This window comes from Spinacia oleracea, chromosome 2, assembly GCF_020520425.1.
Source record: "Spinacia oleracea cultivar Varoflay chromosome 2, BTI_SOV_V1, whole genome shotgun sequence".
Taxonomy (NCBI): Eukaryota; Viridiplantae; Streptophyta; class Magnoliopsida; order Caryophyllales; family Amaranthaceae; genus Spinacia; species Spinacia oleracea.
In genome coordinates, this window is record NC_079488.1 from 85,250,833 (window position 1) to 85,267,579 (window position 16,747).

The 16,747-nt window shown below is 35.3% G+C and overlaps 1 protein-coding gene across 2 annotated transcripts; it reads right to left on the reverse strand.

The window, feature by feature from the left end:
- Positions 1–9,493: 9,493 nt before the first annotated feature.
- On the reverse strand, positions 9,494–14,282 carry LOC110777900 (uncharacterized). 2 transcript variants are annotated; one of them, XM_021982482.2, is made up of 6 exons: positions 14,041–14,282; positions 13,213–13,662; positions 10,762–10,836; positions 10,505–10,651; positions 10,248–10,403; positions 9,494–10,171 (listed from the first exon to the last, which is right to left on the reverse strand). In XM_021982482.2, the coding sequence occupies exons 2-6, from the start codon at positions 13,648–13,650 to the stop codon at positions 9,830–9,832; spliced, it is 1,158 nt and encodes a 385-aa protein (XP_021838174.1). In that variant the 5' UTR covers positions 13,651–13,662; positions 14,041–14,282; the 3' UTR covers positions 9,494–9,829. The 2 variants fall into 2 exon arrangements, with proteins under 2 accessions (XP_021838174.1, XP_021838175.2); XM_021982483.2 differs by lacking the exons at positions 13,213–13,662; positions 14,041–14,282 and adding an exon at positions 11,431–12,806.
- Positions 14,283–16,747: the final 2,465 nt, after the last annotated feature.

Here is a 16,747-nt window from a genome sequence, read left to right on the forward strand (position 1 = left end):
AATATGAATAAAATATTAAATATAATAACAATGATATAAACATATACCAATAATAATAATAATAAATAATAAAATAATAATAATAATAATGATAATAAAATAATAATCATAATAATAATTATTATTATTATTATAATAATTATTATTATAATAATAATAATAATAATAATAATAATAGTAATAAAAATAATCTGGTCTGGTCTGGTCTGATATGATCTGGTATGGTCTGATCTGATCTGGTCTGATGGGTTAGCGGAGGGGAGTTTGGGACTTGTCGACCGGATGCGGTCTGTTCTTGCGGGCAGCGGACAAAGCAGCCTACGAGCGCAGACTAAAATCTAGTTGACGTCGTCCTTTGAACAAACCTCATAGGAATTGTGACGGATTTTGTTGTTGGCTCTATGAATTTGTGGGATGACGGTGGTGGATTCGGCCCGCTATACGGAAGAAGTCCCGACTTGACCACGAGTTTTTACAGCTCGATTGACGGAGTGTTTCGGGGGATGACGGTAGTGGAATTGGCCTGCGACACGACCATAGTACCGACTCGACCTCGAGTTTTCGTTGTTCGGAAACAAAATCCAACGATGCATTGAGGGAATTTTTCGGCTCCGTAAAGTCGGGGGATGACGGTGGTGGATTTGGCCTGCAATACGGCTAACGTCCCGACTTGACCTCGGTTTTTCGTATGCCGCAATGGTCCCGCGGTCGTCTCTCGGATGGGTTAGCGGAGGGGAGTTTTGGACTTGTCGACCGGATGCGGTATGTTCTTGCGGGCAGCGGACAAAGCAGCCTACGAGCGCGGACTAAAATCTAGTTGACGTCGTCCTTCGAACAAACCTCGTAGGTATTGTAGGGGAATCTGATATGAACTTATTTTTTCTGATCTGATCTGATCTGGTCTGGTCTTATCTGATCTGATTAAACCTGAAATAAGTAATAAGGTCCTGAAATAAGGTGAACTAAACAGGGCCTAATATCTCTAACTTTGTATTCGTAAAAATTATAAAAAGTTGATATTACGAAAGTACATATCGAGACGAATCAAACAAGACCCCACACGACTATATTTTTTCTTAGCCATAAATCACAAATGATAGTGAAATTGACATTGACATTTGTGAATAGTGTCAAAAGTCAAAGTGTCTCTATTATTTTGAAACGGATGGAGTATTGAATATAATTTTTTATATATACTTAAAAATGGAATACCTACTAATAATATGTCATCATCAAAATTTAAAACTATGATGCCACACCAATAATTATCCAAAAAAAGTGTCAAATGCAAATCTTATTGTTTACATCATCCCCAAACACCAAAATAGTGTAACTATGCTAAAAATATGATTAATCTTTAACAAGGCATCAATACCAAAATCCTTCAATGTCTATAGCAAACCAAAAAGACGACTAAGCAAGTAAGATATCAAGCATTATCATCCAAACGAATATGAGGATGAATGAGATTGATGACAAAATCTTTATTCCACTCATAGATTGGCTTTGGTAAAAAAGGGAGAGATCACTTGGATTAGGTGCCAACTTTTTCGATGCTAGTAATGCTTCATATGTAGTCAAAGCTGGTACATTGAGAGCTCATTTATCAAAGTCTTCTTTTGTTCCTCTACTTCTTGTTCACGAGCCATGATCACTTGTTCATGTTGTTGAGTAGTAGACAAGGCACTTGAAATAGTTGAAATATGAGCGCTCATGTCCTTTTACCAAACACTCATATTAGTTACCCGCTACTTTGACAGCTAACTGTTACCCGCTACTCCAACCGCTACCCGTTATTCAACCGCTAACCGCTACTTTTGCCGAACAGGGCCTAAGTATTACCAACACATTTATACAAACAACTAGCTAGTCAAATCCGCAGTCAAATCTGTTAAAAAAAAGGAAAACAACTAACTGCTAATGTAAACAGTAACCAACGAAACGCTAACCTCATATTACCAAACAAGGCCAGTGTGAAATTGTTAATTGGAGTTCCATGTCGTTAAATCATTTGGACATTTTCCGTTTCTAAATGTTCCCACCCCCTTCCATTCTAAATTAACTAGCTTTTTAGGAGTAGCGGGCTTGTACGCTCTATGTATTTTTAACGGATATTTCATGAAATACCCCCGAGTTTTGGCGTAATTCACCAAATGCCCCTCGACTTTCAATAATACATAAAATACTCCTAATTCAAAACATAATACACAAAATACCCTTTTGACGTCATCAACCCTAATTAACCCAATTAACCCACCTATTAACCCATTTTTTACTAATTACTTTTTCTTTTCTCTCACCCCTTCTTCTTCCCTTCCCGTCATTTACCTACTATCCATTCTTCCTCAATTTTAATTCCTCTTGACCTCTTAATCTCACTTGTCTCTTCACATTTCTTCAAAATTTATAGCATCTTCCCTTTCTTCTTCCTATTCCTTCAAAATTGGGTCTTGTTATCTCAACTAAATGACTATGAATCTGGTTGTTATTACCATTAGCAACTGAAATGTGTAAACTGAACTCAGACTTTACTGCTTGACCCATAAATTGTGTCCCCAATTTCAATAATGCAGAATCTTCACGGGCACTAACTGAAGTTGTAAAGTGATAGAATCTGGATTAATCCCATGTCCTATACTAGAACCTAAGAACCTCTTCACACAACCCATGTCCTACCATTAATTCCTCGGTTGTCAATTGAGCAGTTGAAGGGGGAGAAGAGGATGGAACCTTATACCGGATGCCCACTGAATACCCAGCAAGAAGGAGGAGAAGAGGATGGAACCACCAACCTTAATTTCTACCTCCAGCACCCCGTTGCCGCCGCCATCATTGCAATTCTCAACCACCAACACCAGGCCACCAACCTTAGTTGATGACGTCATTAAGGATATTTGGTGTATTAAGTATTGAAATAGGGGTATGTTTTGAATTAGGGGTATTTTATGTATTATTGAAAGTCGAGGGGCATTTGGTGAATTACACCAAAACTCGGGGGTATTTCATGAAAAATCAGTATTTTTAATACATCATCCGAAAAACCGACCGAAACCAACTGATGTCTGAACCGTATATATCCGAGAAATAGTGAGATCAAAATCGACGAAAACCGATCTGTTGTTGACCCGGATCTGATTTAACCCGTGAATTCAAGATTCGAACCAGAATCGTTAGCAACCCAAGGAGACCCATAACCCGATTTTCATCTAATAACTTTTAATCGATCCGAACTCGTATCCGAGCCGATATCAATCCGAAAACTGATTTTACCGGATAGCAATCGCAATCAACCCGACCCAATAAAACCCAATACCAAATTTAATCCGACCCTCATCTATTCGAATCCGAATTCAACCGAATTATTGGCAATCCCACATAATAATCTAATTTCCGAAAATAACCCGACTCGAGTTATTCTGATAAACGAAAGCCACCCGGGATAGAGAGAAGAATAATACCCGATTTAACCTGAATCCTTTTTAATTTACTCGTCATTAATTTAACTCGAGTTAACCAAATTGAACTATTAATTATGTAAATGCAACTCAAGATATGAAAAATTATTTTATGTTCTACTTATATTAAATAATTGGAGACAAAGTAATAGAAGTCTAAAAAATCTTTATTTGCATGAAGTCTTAGAATAATAAAGTGATCTAAAATTTAACATCAAAATCGAGAGTCGCTCGATTAATAGAACAAAAGATACTCCGTACTAACTTAACACTATGTAAACTTGAACCCCAAACCCAATCAGTAATTGACTCGAATCCAATGTACGTCTTATCCGAACTTGACCCAAACCCGAGACTCACCAATTGAATCTGAGACTTAGCTGATCCAGACATGACCCATACTCGAAATAAACCGGTCAATTGTACCTGAATCCGAGGTAAACCCGACCCAAACACAACCCAAACCGATACAAAATCGTTTTAAAATCGAACCAGTTCCAACCGAACCCTAGATTGACCCGAATCGAAGTCACCCAAACTAAAACCGAGTTCAATCCGAAACAATTTATGACCCGATTTTACCTGAACCTAAGTTATCTGATCCGATCCGAATAGAAATATTGACCCGGTGTTAACCGATTTCGATGTGACCTGAACCGTTTATAACTGAACGGAAACTAATCTGATGACTCGATTTGATAGCCCTATTCATACAAAGTACTCTTCTATACGAGCTAAGTAGTCTAGTAGACAAACTATATAGGAGAGAAAAGGTAAAGTGCTAGCATGTGAGCCATTAACTCGGCATTAAAAACTATAAATGGAAGAGGGGGTTTTGAACTTGTGACCTGTGGTATACATACAATAACTAGTATAGTACCCGTGCGATGCATGATTTATGATCTAAATATTGATTTTTCATGAAATCTGAACTATAATTATATACAATTGTCTTATGAATAGATCTTATAGATATTATTCTAATTAAAATCCAAATCTACCACACTTGAAGCAAATTTGTTGGAGAACCTCCTATTCCACACAAAGATTATTTTGACCCTGTTGGTCACCATGTCAACATATATAAAGTTATTTTCATCAATCTTTACTCTGATAATAATAACATATAATACTCGATATACCATCTAGCAATTACGCGATTATATATCATCTACCAATTACCCGATCAATTAACATCTGTCCACACTATCTACTTTATTCATGTAGAGATGACTCTAAAGTGGGGTGCGTGCAGGAGATGGTCCCTCCACTTCCATATGCGCCTAACAATGTCATCTCCGTCTCCGCTACCCACGATAGTATATGGTCCCTCCACTTCCATACCCGCCTAATTAATAATGTCATCTCCGTCTCCGCTACCCATGATAGTATATGGTACTCATCCCCATCCCAACCCCAATCACCACCTCGCTGGATACAAAATAAAATTTATCCCACCTTCACCACCCAGATATCTACACCGGCCTCAAACTCACATCTAGATCCAACAAAATTTACTATCGTGGATGAATTTTGACGAAGTGTGTTATTTAAGTAATTTTATATCAAATATGATCAATAATTCATCTTAAAAAATAAATATGATGGATGATTCATCTCAAACTCACCCCTAGACCCAACAAATTTATTTTGTTTGGTAGGAGAGTTTTGAATTTTAAAACACTGTTCTTTTCTATGATTTAATCCGATTGTCTGATTCAAGCGATTGAGTGTAATAAGCAGAATATATAATATACATGTTAGTAGTGAAAAGATGTAGATATTTTCATAATCAATTAGATGAAAGATAAGCTAGGAAGACGTTTCCAATCTAAGACTCTGTTTTGTTCAACTTATTTTCATTTATTTTTCAAAATAATTTCAGATAATTTCACATAAGTTCAGTTAAGTTCAGGTAATTACAGATGAGTTAAGTTCTGGAAAAATAAAGGTTGATTTACGTATCAAAATATTAATTTTGTACAAATCTTATACATAAGTGATATTGCATTCATTGGATTAACCTATTATATATTCTACGGCTAAAAAAAATATTATTAACAAATAACTTTACAAAGCCTTAATACGAAGTGTTTTATTTAAGTGTTTTTTATCACTTATGATCAATAATTCATCTTAAACACCACCTTTTTGATTGCATACTAACCCTTATACTTTTGAGCATATATTTATTGACATTAATTCATTTTTTTAAAATAATTCTTAAACTGCTCCCTCCATCCCAATTTCAAGTGTTCATTTATCATGATAAATCATTTTAGTATAAGTTTTGAAGTGTGGTTATCAAATATTATTTTAATTTATTGAGAAATTAAAGTAAGTAGAATGCAAGATAGTGATTTTTTTTAATTGAATGAGAGAGAGTGTGAGACCCTGGTTTTAGTAGTGGGAAAAAAGAAGTAATAATATAATTGCATGTGGGCCCTTTCCTAAGTATTAACGTCCCAAAGGTAAATTGGGCTTCATGATTATAATTCATATATGACTATAAGCCATAGTCCACCAATTGTAGAATTTGATTTTGGTCATATTGTTCATAGTATTTGAGGAAGCACATACCAATTTTACACACTACCTCCATTTCTAAATGTTCTTTACGCTTTCTGTTTTAGTCCGTTCCTGAAAGGTTTTTACACTCTACTTTATTCCATTTTTAGCATATAAATTTTACATTCATTATTTCATTTGGCGCACTACAACATACAACTTTGAATATTGTGTATTATGTGAGTCTATCATAACTTACCCACTTACAATACTTTAATATTAATTTTCATCCACTCACATAGTCACATTGCTGGACAATTAATAGCCACTCATTTTCCCATTTGTTACCCAGCCATCACATGTTCACCAAAGTTCCTTAATTACCGTGCAAATAGTGAACGAAAAGATATTTTAGGAACGAAGGTAGTACTCGATAAGATACATTTCGTTTTATACATTTTCTTAAAAGAATTCTTGTAACGATAAGTATAATTTAGTAATAGTCATATTTTAATTTCAACATATTGTTATTTGTGAAACTGCATATTATGTTCAAAATGCTATCATTTTTTCTTGTAATATTAAAATATTTTTTAATTACCATACTCATATGTTACTTTTGAAAATGATTTATTTGTAAAGAATATATAAAAAATATATTTTTTTAATTTAGAAATATCAAAAGATATTTTTCATGAATTATTTGTACCATTACTATAACAAAAATTAAACTAACGAAAATAAATATATTTTTATAATTAAAAATAATTATTTTAATTAAAGGAGAGGCAAATTATGGAGTGACGTTTATCATCATCACATTAATTTTTTCTCTTTTAATATAGTATTTAGATAGTTATATTACTCATCGTTGGCATGCAACTTTAATATTCTAATTGTAAATGTTATTTTTCAACTTATATACCAATAATGGAATAACTATATTAATTGAATAAAAGCCATCCCTTCATTTATACGTACCTATTAATTGAATGATTATTTTGTTTAAATTTTAACATATCTTGTCCACAATATTATGTTTTGAACACTCAATCACCTTAAATAGTATGAAAGTATCCTCACAATCATATTAGTTTATAAGACTATATATACTATATTATTTTCTGGCATTTACATAATACTGCAATGAAACACAATTAGTTTATAAGTGACAAAAATGTATCGATAATACATTTTTCCTTATATATCTCCCATAATTTATTCTCCGGCTAATTACCTTCCTTAATAAGATTTCATTCTAAAGTAGAAACAGGTCTATGATTTATGTACCATATATTTTATACAGTATGAGACCTTTTTAACAAAAATAAACCAAAGAAAATAATATAGTTTTATAATTAAAATAATTATTTTAATTAAAGGAGAGGCAAATCAGAGAGCGACATTTGTCAGCTCCACATTGATTTCCTCTCTTTTAGTATAATATATAGATTGGGGGAACATTGAATTACATCCATGCAATTAATTCGTCCCATCTTTGTAAACCCTGCTTAGCAAGGGCATCTGCAACCCCGTTTGAGAAGTATGAGATTTTGATCCCATTTTTCACCCCTCTTTGGTTCCGTATGTAGTTGATGAGAAAATTGAGATTCCACGGGCCACCGCAGTCATATGATCATATGGATATTATATTATAGATCTTATTTTATATTTGGAACCATAAAATCTTAATATTCTATAGTATATTATACTCCGTATTTAAATATCATTTGAATATTCTATATTAGATTGCTAACTACTACATATATTCTAACATATTTAATAACGTAAATATATTAAGAATTTATCTTTTTAAAAAATAATTAAAATTTTAACACAGGGACACTTGTCAGCTCCAGAGTAAGCGCCCTGTGTTTTAGTAGAGTATATAGATATAGATAACTGATACTATGTATTACGGAGTAGTTTTTAGTTTATGTTATGTGTCGTGCTCATTATACTTGAACAACCGATCTAGCCTCGGCTCTAAGGCTCTAAGCCGCTAAGGTTGTTAAACTGTGGAGAATAATATTGATTGACGATAATATTATGACTGAATGACTTAATGGCTTCCTCATAACTTGGTTACATCATTGGTTATATAGGAAAGCATAACATAACTCTATTAGGTTTAGGACTCTATTAGATTCCTAAACTAACACTACTCTAGTTTCCTAAACATACTAGAACCCTAGATATACCATAACTCCAACACTCCCCCGCAATCGACGTAACGGCAATAACACGAACGGTACGATTGAAGTGTAAAATCATGACGACCAAAACTATTAATTTGATGTCGAGACAACAGGTACACTCCTATTCCTTTGTTGCGATACACTTCGTAATAACTGGTGAAGAGTTTGGCAATGCTAGGACACGTTGAGCACCAACACAAATGCAGGTACACTCTTGCTTTGGATTCCGCACAAAAACAACGAACAGGTACACTCCTTGTCCGATTGGAACTTGCGCACTACGTACATCAACGATTAGTCACACCAGCGCAGGTACACTCCTGCACACGCGATTGCAAGTACACTCTTGCACGCGCAAAAAAAAACCAACTCTACAAGAGCACACCAATGTAGTTTTGTCTCCACTTTATATTTAATTTCAACCAAAACATGAATCATATTGTATACCCTCAAAGCAAGGGTACGTCAACCACACCACAGTAAGCAAAACAAACACCATAAAAAAAACTAACTGATCGCTCCTTTAGATTCTAGATCACGCTTAATAATATCGGGAAAAAATATCTCAATTTTAGAGAGTTAACAGATCCAGGCGGTGGGTTTTTAACTCATACCCACCGGCCGGAGACTATTTGCGGAAGCGTAGGATCAATCCAAAATTATGGATAGCTCCGATACCATGTTAAACTGTGGAGAATAATATTGATTGACGATAATATTATGACTGAATGACTTAATGGCTTCCTCATAACTTGGTTACATCATTGGTTATATAGGAAAGCATAACATAACTCTATTAGGTTTAGGACTCTATTAAATTTCTAAACTAACACTACTCTAGTTTCCTAAACATACTAGAACCCTAGATATACCATAACTCCAACAAAGGTACTCAAGGATCTTCATACGAAGTATAATATACGGTTAAGGGATTATACAACGAATTGAAACATGAATAATAGTCAATGAGAGTGCTTGATGGGGCAGTGGCATATGAATTTCCTACCTAAAAGATTGTAAAATTCTTGCATGACTGCTTAATGCACTCCTTCTTTGGAGACAATCCGTACTTGGATTGTTTTGAATTTTGATGTTGAAATCTTTGATTCTTTTGAATGAAGAGCACATTTAATTCCTCAAAAAAAAAAAAGAAAAAAAAAAAAAAAAAAAAAACTGCTCTACCAGTGTGACTGAGCTTCATGTAAACTGTCGATGTAATTCGAAAAATCTAAAACAACTTATCATTGAAGCTTATTAACAAGAACTTCAAAACAGAGGAAACAAAATTAAAGGCTTAAAGGGGAGGAGAGAGTGAGAGAGGACCAATGGACATCCATAAAATGCCAAAGCAGTATTATTCAACTGTGTGTAACCTCAGAAGAAAATGGATGATGTATATTACACACCAATTCGCTATTACTATCTAGAAAAGAACATCACGAACGGGTCCTCGTTACAAAAGTAAGAAGCAGTGTATTATCTAAAGGGTTTAACACCTAGGCAGATGGCGGTGTGATGCTCATCTGGCTCTGCTAAATCTATATCTCCAGAACACGAGCTATTTACACTTTCATGTATGATCCAAAATGTTGCTGGGTATCAAGTAATGGTTTCTATGCTGCTAACAAAGAACTCTACATGCTGTTATTTAGAAATGAATGTTTTTACTTAGAGGCAAATATCAACAAAAACAGGGAGCCTTTTCATTTGAGTCGGACCATAAATTGCACGGTGCATATGCTCATCGATAGCCTTTCTTGGAGGAGTTTCATTACTTGAAGCGTAAGTTATTGTAATGTTGTCATCCAAGGGAGACCAGTCTGGGCTTGTGAGATGAGGGCTTACAGTTGGAGCATTCTTTGATTGGATAGGTAAAGCTTGGTGTAACTTGGAGTTTGCTGCTTCTTTTGTTGGTGGAGGAGTTTCCTTTGTCTTAAGTGCGAATTTGCGGGTACTGCATGAATTATATGTGCTTGACACTGGACTGTAATATGGATTGCTGGTATTAAACTGCAGTATAAAGCAAGAGGTAAAATCAGTGTAGAGAATCTCAAGGGTAAGGAATACAAGAAAATCAAGGGCTTACTGTTGGAGCCTCCTTTGGTTGTGGTAAAGGTCTGTTGAGAAAAGACTTTGCTGTTTCTTTTGCTGGTGGAGTTACCATTGTATCAAGTGCAAATATGTTACTGTCTGAACTATACGTGCTTGACTGTGGACTATAATATGGATTGCTGGTAACAAACTGCAGAAGTAAGCAGATGTAAATTAGTATTGTTCTCATGCTTTCAGCAGAGTATAACAAGGGGAAAGAAAATCAATGAGAATTTTGAGCTTAAGGCTTACCATTGGAGCCTCCTGTTGTGGTAAAGCTCTGTTGAACATCGACTTTGCTGTTTCTTTTGCTGGTGGAGTTACCACTGTCTCAAGTGCAAACCTTCTACTCTCTGACCCATAGGTGCTTGACTGTGGACTGTAATATGGGTTGACAAACTGCAGAACAAAATCAGAGCTAAATGAGTATTCTCATGCTTTCTCCGAGGAAAGAGTATCGGGAGGGTAAGGAGTCACAAGAAATCAGCCAGTAATTCAAGAATCCTTACTTCCATATCCATTATGTGGTGGTCCTTGCGGACAAGATTGGGAGTTGGACGCACCTCTTCTTTTCCATGTGCAAACTGCAAGCACAAAGATACCATATCAGAAAGACAAATCAGCTATCAGAAAAGGGCAACTATGACACCAGCAGTCCTACAACAAAGACCAACATAAAAAGGATCATTGTAATTATGATTATTGAAAGAACCTTAAAAGGTTTTGCTGCAGATCAAAGGTATTAACACAGGGCTGGATTCTCAACTACTAGGTACATAAAAAAAACTCGCAAGCCTTCCTGATTCTTACTTGTCCATTAACAGCTTACTACCCAAGCAAACCACCCGGTCCAAACATGAAATATCCACTTTTCAGCAATCAAATATCTTCGAATCCCCTTCCCCTTTGCCCTGGAAAATATATGGTCTTTTGCAACTTTTCACATTCAATTACGAATTCAAGATTATTGGCACTTCCGAAAAATTTGGAAATCAATTGCCTGCCATTCGTCACAATTAGATACACACTCGCCCAGTAAAATCAAATAATCAATGCATAAACACTAAGATTCAAAAAAAAGAAAAGAAAGGGGGAAACGAAGCAGAATTTCATAAAAGAAAAAACAAATAAGCAACAAATTACAATGAGTGACAAGTATCACTGTATCAGAGAAAGACCTGATAAACGTCGTTCGGAATGAATGCGCCATGAAACGGATGTGAGTTGGCCATTAAATATCTCAAAGCTAAAAGTTTTTCCCAATTATTTTCCATCGATTCCCTAACTTTTTTGTGGAAGAAAACAACTTTACAAAAGATTTTCCAAACGACTATATAAAAGTTACGTTTCTTGACCAAATAATTTTTCTTTAAAATCAGTACATACAGGAAAGTTATGTATCTGAGTTTATATAGTTTCCAACTTGTTTTAGGATTTTTTTTTTTTTTTTTTTTTGGAGGGAGACTTGTCAAGACATACAGAGGAAAATATATCTCGCAAACAGAGGAAAACATATCTACTGTTCCACAAAACCCCTTACACGTAAAGGTAAAAGAATAAAAGAATCGATAAACTTTCCTGAATAACAGAATTGGACATGTTTAGGTTATAAATATTCTTTCTCTGTACAAAATTATAAATATTATAGAACTTCGTACTAGATTATATCCCTTGCACGCAAATATTTTTTTAAAATTCTTGTTACTCCGTACTTGATCATTTTTTTTTTATTTAAGTGGAATATTTATGCTCTTAAAACTAATGTATAATTAATCATTTTAGAATATACTCCCTCCGTCCCTTAATACTTGCACCGCTTTCCTTTTCGGGCCGTCCCTTTATACTTGCACCGCTTCTATAAATGGAAATCTTTACCAATATTATATTATTTCTCACACTTACCTACTACCCCACCTACACCCATATTCCCTACAAAAAATCATTTAAAAATAAACACCCCTCACTCACCACTCCCCCCCTACCCATTTCTCACTAACTATATTAAAAAAATACCCCACTATCAACAAACACTCATTAAATTAATAAGTCAATTCAAATGTCTTAAACTCCGCACTGGTCAAACCGGTGCGAGTATTAAGGGACGGAGGGAGTATTTATTTAATCATCTAATACTTCATGTAATTTTTTATTTAATCATCTAATACTTCATGTAATTTTCGTCGTACTATGTATTACATATTTAACATCTTTAATATATTAATTTGACCAAATTATTGGATATGATACAAAATTCTATTTGTGACAAGCTTATTTATAAGATCAACTTCTTATCAAATAGTAGTTCTTTTTAATCAAACAATTACACCTAATGATCATATAGCCGTGTTCTAGCATTACTAATTATACTATCCGATCACATGGTTATTACTTTCTAATAAATAGTTTCAGATCAACAATTAAATTTTTTAATGTTGATATCACTATTCTTATGCGGGTGGTCTCACATAAGACCTACCCTCGATATGTCTAGTACACTAGCTAATTAAAAAAAAAATAGTAATTATATTTTACATTATTGATATAGACTAAAATACTACAAAATTCTTTTTTAGCAAATTATTATTACTGGTTATCAACTTATCACTTAGTTGTCGTATTCTTTTTTTTCATACATAAATAACTTGTATTAGTTGTATATAAAGGAATATAAAATGAAACAAAATAAAAAGTTATAGAACAGTAGACACGGAGCATGACGTTATTTCCCTAAACTAAAACAACCGCGGAGCGGCGGAGAAGCTCGTTAGAAAAATCGTAAATTCGTAACCAAATTGATATCGCCCCGGGCGGTTCGGTAGTCTAAGAGTAATCAAATATTCAAATTAATCGAAACATAATACCCCGGAATTCTTTCAAACAATAAAGGGACAGATGAAGTAGTTTAACAAATTTAAGTTTTTATTTAGGAGAAAAAAGCAGAACAAAAACACAAAACGAACCTGACATTTATGGCCGTAGTGACAAACTCCGGAATTCTCCCAGGACATACAAAGCTCCGTCTTGTAAAGATTAATCGCCGAATTCGACGACGAATCAGAACTCCCCGGCGAACGGAACTTTCCGGCGCTTTTCGAAACCTTGTTTGAATCAACCAGAATTCCGTCCATTACCAACACATCATCCTCTAAGTTCTCCACAGCTGACAATGGCGATTTGCAGGAACTGCTGCCGCTGTTGTGGTAAGTAAGAATCGGACTTCTCTTACTCGATGAAGAAGAGAAATCAAGGTCAGACGGCTGGCCTGATCGTAAGTATCGCATCAGAACTGATTCTTTTGGCAAATTCATCGGTGAAACACTGTCGTTTCGGAGATTCATCTTTGGAGATCCATTACTTGAATTCACACTGCTGCTGCTGCTGCTGTAATAGCCTTTCATCTTTGTCACTCTCTGTAATTGTTTCAGCGAAAGAGAGAAATCATTAATGGCGGAAATGACGACGAAATCATATTTGTGAAAATCGAGGATTTATCTTTAGCATTTGAAAATATAGGTTTAGATGAACAAAATTGCGGAAGAAAATCATCCAAATGTCGGATCAAAATAGTAAAAGTGAGCGGTGAGTTAGGTTTAGTCGAGAATTTGAAGTTCAATTGATTAAAAAAATCAAGAGTTTACAGAAATCAAATTCTCAGGATTTTGGAAATTTAGGTTTATACGAGAATTCGAAGTTGAATTGAATCATAAATCGAGTGTTTAGAGAAATCAAATTCTCAGAATAAAAGAGGAAATTGAGATGATGAAGATGATCAAATTATTATGACTTACCTGCGATTTCAGTGATCAGTATTCAAGCAAACTGGATTATCGTGTTGCGCGGTCTCTCCTCTCCTCTCTCTCTCTCTCTCCTTGATAGCAATGCGAGCTTCCAGCTGCCCGCTAAAAATGGAGGAGGACTGCAGCATTGATAGCGTCCGAGCTATTTATAGGTACTGGATACAAGTATACAACTATACAAGGGTTCTTAACCAATGGATGACTTTGGTCATCAAGTAAACAACTATTTCCTACACTTTTAACTCACTCGTGACCAAATGCTGTAAAGTCCTTGGGCGAATGCCCTTTTGTATCAAACTTGCTCATAATTATGTAATATAATCTCTATGTTTGCGTTAAAAAAAAACTCACTCGTGACCAAATGGCCAAAATAAGTTAAATAACCTAATGATTTTCCCAATTTATTTTTATCATCATTTTATCTCTCTTACTTTTAGCCCATCCCACCATAAAATCTCTCTTCTATTCAATCATATAGTGTTGAACTTCTAAGTTTAGAGTTGTGTTTGAGAGAGAAGAAGAAGATATTATTAATCCCAGAATTCTGGTAATTCTTGTTACAAAATACAGCAGCAGTGCATAGCTTCTTATATACTAGTGTGCTAGTTTCTAAGAGAACAAAGACAGCAGTGTGAGTTAGTTATAACTAACTCTTACAATCTGTAACAAACTATTGACAAGTCATCAATCTGTGTCAGCTATTGACACATCAGCAATCTGTGTGTTGTTATCCTCAAGTGTCAGCAAGCAGTTCAGTAGTGCAGTGAATAACTGAGCTTTTGCTGTCAGTTTGATCTTGATCAAGTGTATTACTTGATTGCTTCTGAGCTTCTGCTGCTTGTACTCCAATAGCCCCCCTCAAGCTAGGTGGTGAAGGAAATAATGCCCTTGGTACAAGTATGCATTCTATGATGAGTCTAATAAATGCGGTTCAGTATTAATTAACAAGTTAATAATTCAGTGAGATCAAGTGAGCTGAATGCCTAGCTAGAGGCCGCTTCAGTTCAAGTGGAATTAATGATATTAATCCACAGCTTACTCTTGACTGAACCCGTAGGGTCACACAAATAGTACGTAAACGGATCAAGTATTTAATGGCATTAAATACTCCATCTATGAATATTCGGAATCGACGGATCTTGGTTTCAGTGGGAGCTGAGATCGTCACAGGCAAGAAATGAATACTCCGGAAACGATGATATTGCCGGAAACGGAAATATGGATCGTATCGGAAATATAAATATTATCCAAGTCGTAGATGTTGCCGGAAACGGAAACATGGTACGTATCGGAAAATATTATCGGAAATGGAAATATTGCCAGAATCGGAAATATTGCCGGAAACGGAAATATTGTCAGAATCGGAAATATTATCGGAATCGGAAAATAATTCCGGAAACGGAAATATTAAATATTTGTTCGAAACGGAAATTAATTCCGGAATCGGAAATGTTAAATATTGTTCGTATCGGAAATGAATTCCGGAATCGGAAATTTAATCGGAAGCGTATCGTACGAATAAGCATCGGACGAGGCCTGCCGGACGAGGGCCCAGCTCGAAGCCAGGCCATCGCCCAGCAAGCCAAACGCGCGCCACAAGCCCAGCCAAGGCAGCGCCCAGGCCTACCGCAAGGCAGGCCCAGCGCGCGCCAAGGCCGCGGCTGCGTGGGCCTCGCTGCGTGGGCTGCTGCTCGCACGCACGCGCATGGGCGGCCCATCGTGGCTGCCGTGTGTGTGTGTGTGTGAGTTTGTGTTCATGCACGATTCCTAAAACATGCAGAGTTCGGTTAATGATTAAATTCCTAATTCTATTTGATAAATTAATTAATTAGAGTTCTTGTAGGATTCTAAGTTTAATTAATTCGTATCCTAATAGGATTCCAATTCTCTTTCCATACCCCTATAAATATGTGGCCTGGGTTCACAATTTATAACGAGTTTTAAAAAGTATTCAAAGTGAGTTTTTGAGAGAAAAATTCAGTCACACATCTTGCTCAAAAGTGCCGAAAATTCTAGTACCTTAAGGGCGATTCTAGTTGGTCAATCTTAAGGCGGATCCGGACGTGCTGTGGACTATCTACGGAGGGACGACACTTGGAGTCCTAAAGACTTGTTCTTGCTCGGTTCGGGCGCAGCTAGGGAGGGCACGCAACAAAGAGTATGCATCTAAATTATGCTATATGATTATGTGTAAATAATATGTATTCCTGGGTTAATGGTTGTTTCCGCATGATTTATGTAATATCATATGTATCATAACCTAACAGTGGTATCACGAGCCCCTTATTATTTTCATAATCTAATTTGCATGAACATGGTTAAATATTACAAATTTGCAAGAATTAAAAGGGGTGATTAATTTTCGTAATTGTTAATTAATTGCAAATTGCGTTTATTTAATTATACGTACGCAGTTTTTCGGCAGTTTCTTCGTTACTCATCCAAATCGAGTGATTTTTGTGTCAATTTCGCATGTAAAAGGCATTCTAAAATTTTGACAAAAATTCTATTTTTCTGCCGAACCCAGAATTCTCAAATTCGAAGCCTAACTATGACCTTTCGAAGGTTTTAGTTTTTCGAATGCAAAATTTCGTAAATTTAAGATGTTAAATTAAATATTTGCGATTCTTGTTGATAAATCTTGAATTTTTGATTGACCTACTGTATATGTTTAACAAGTTTGAATGCCTAGCCTTGT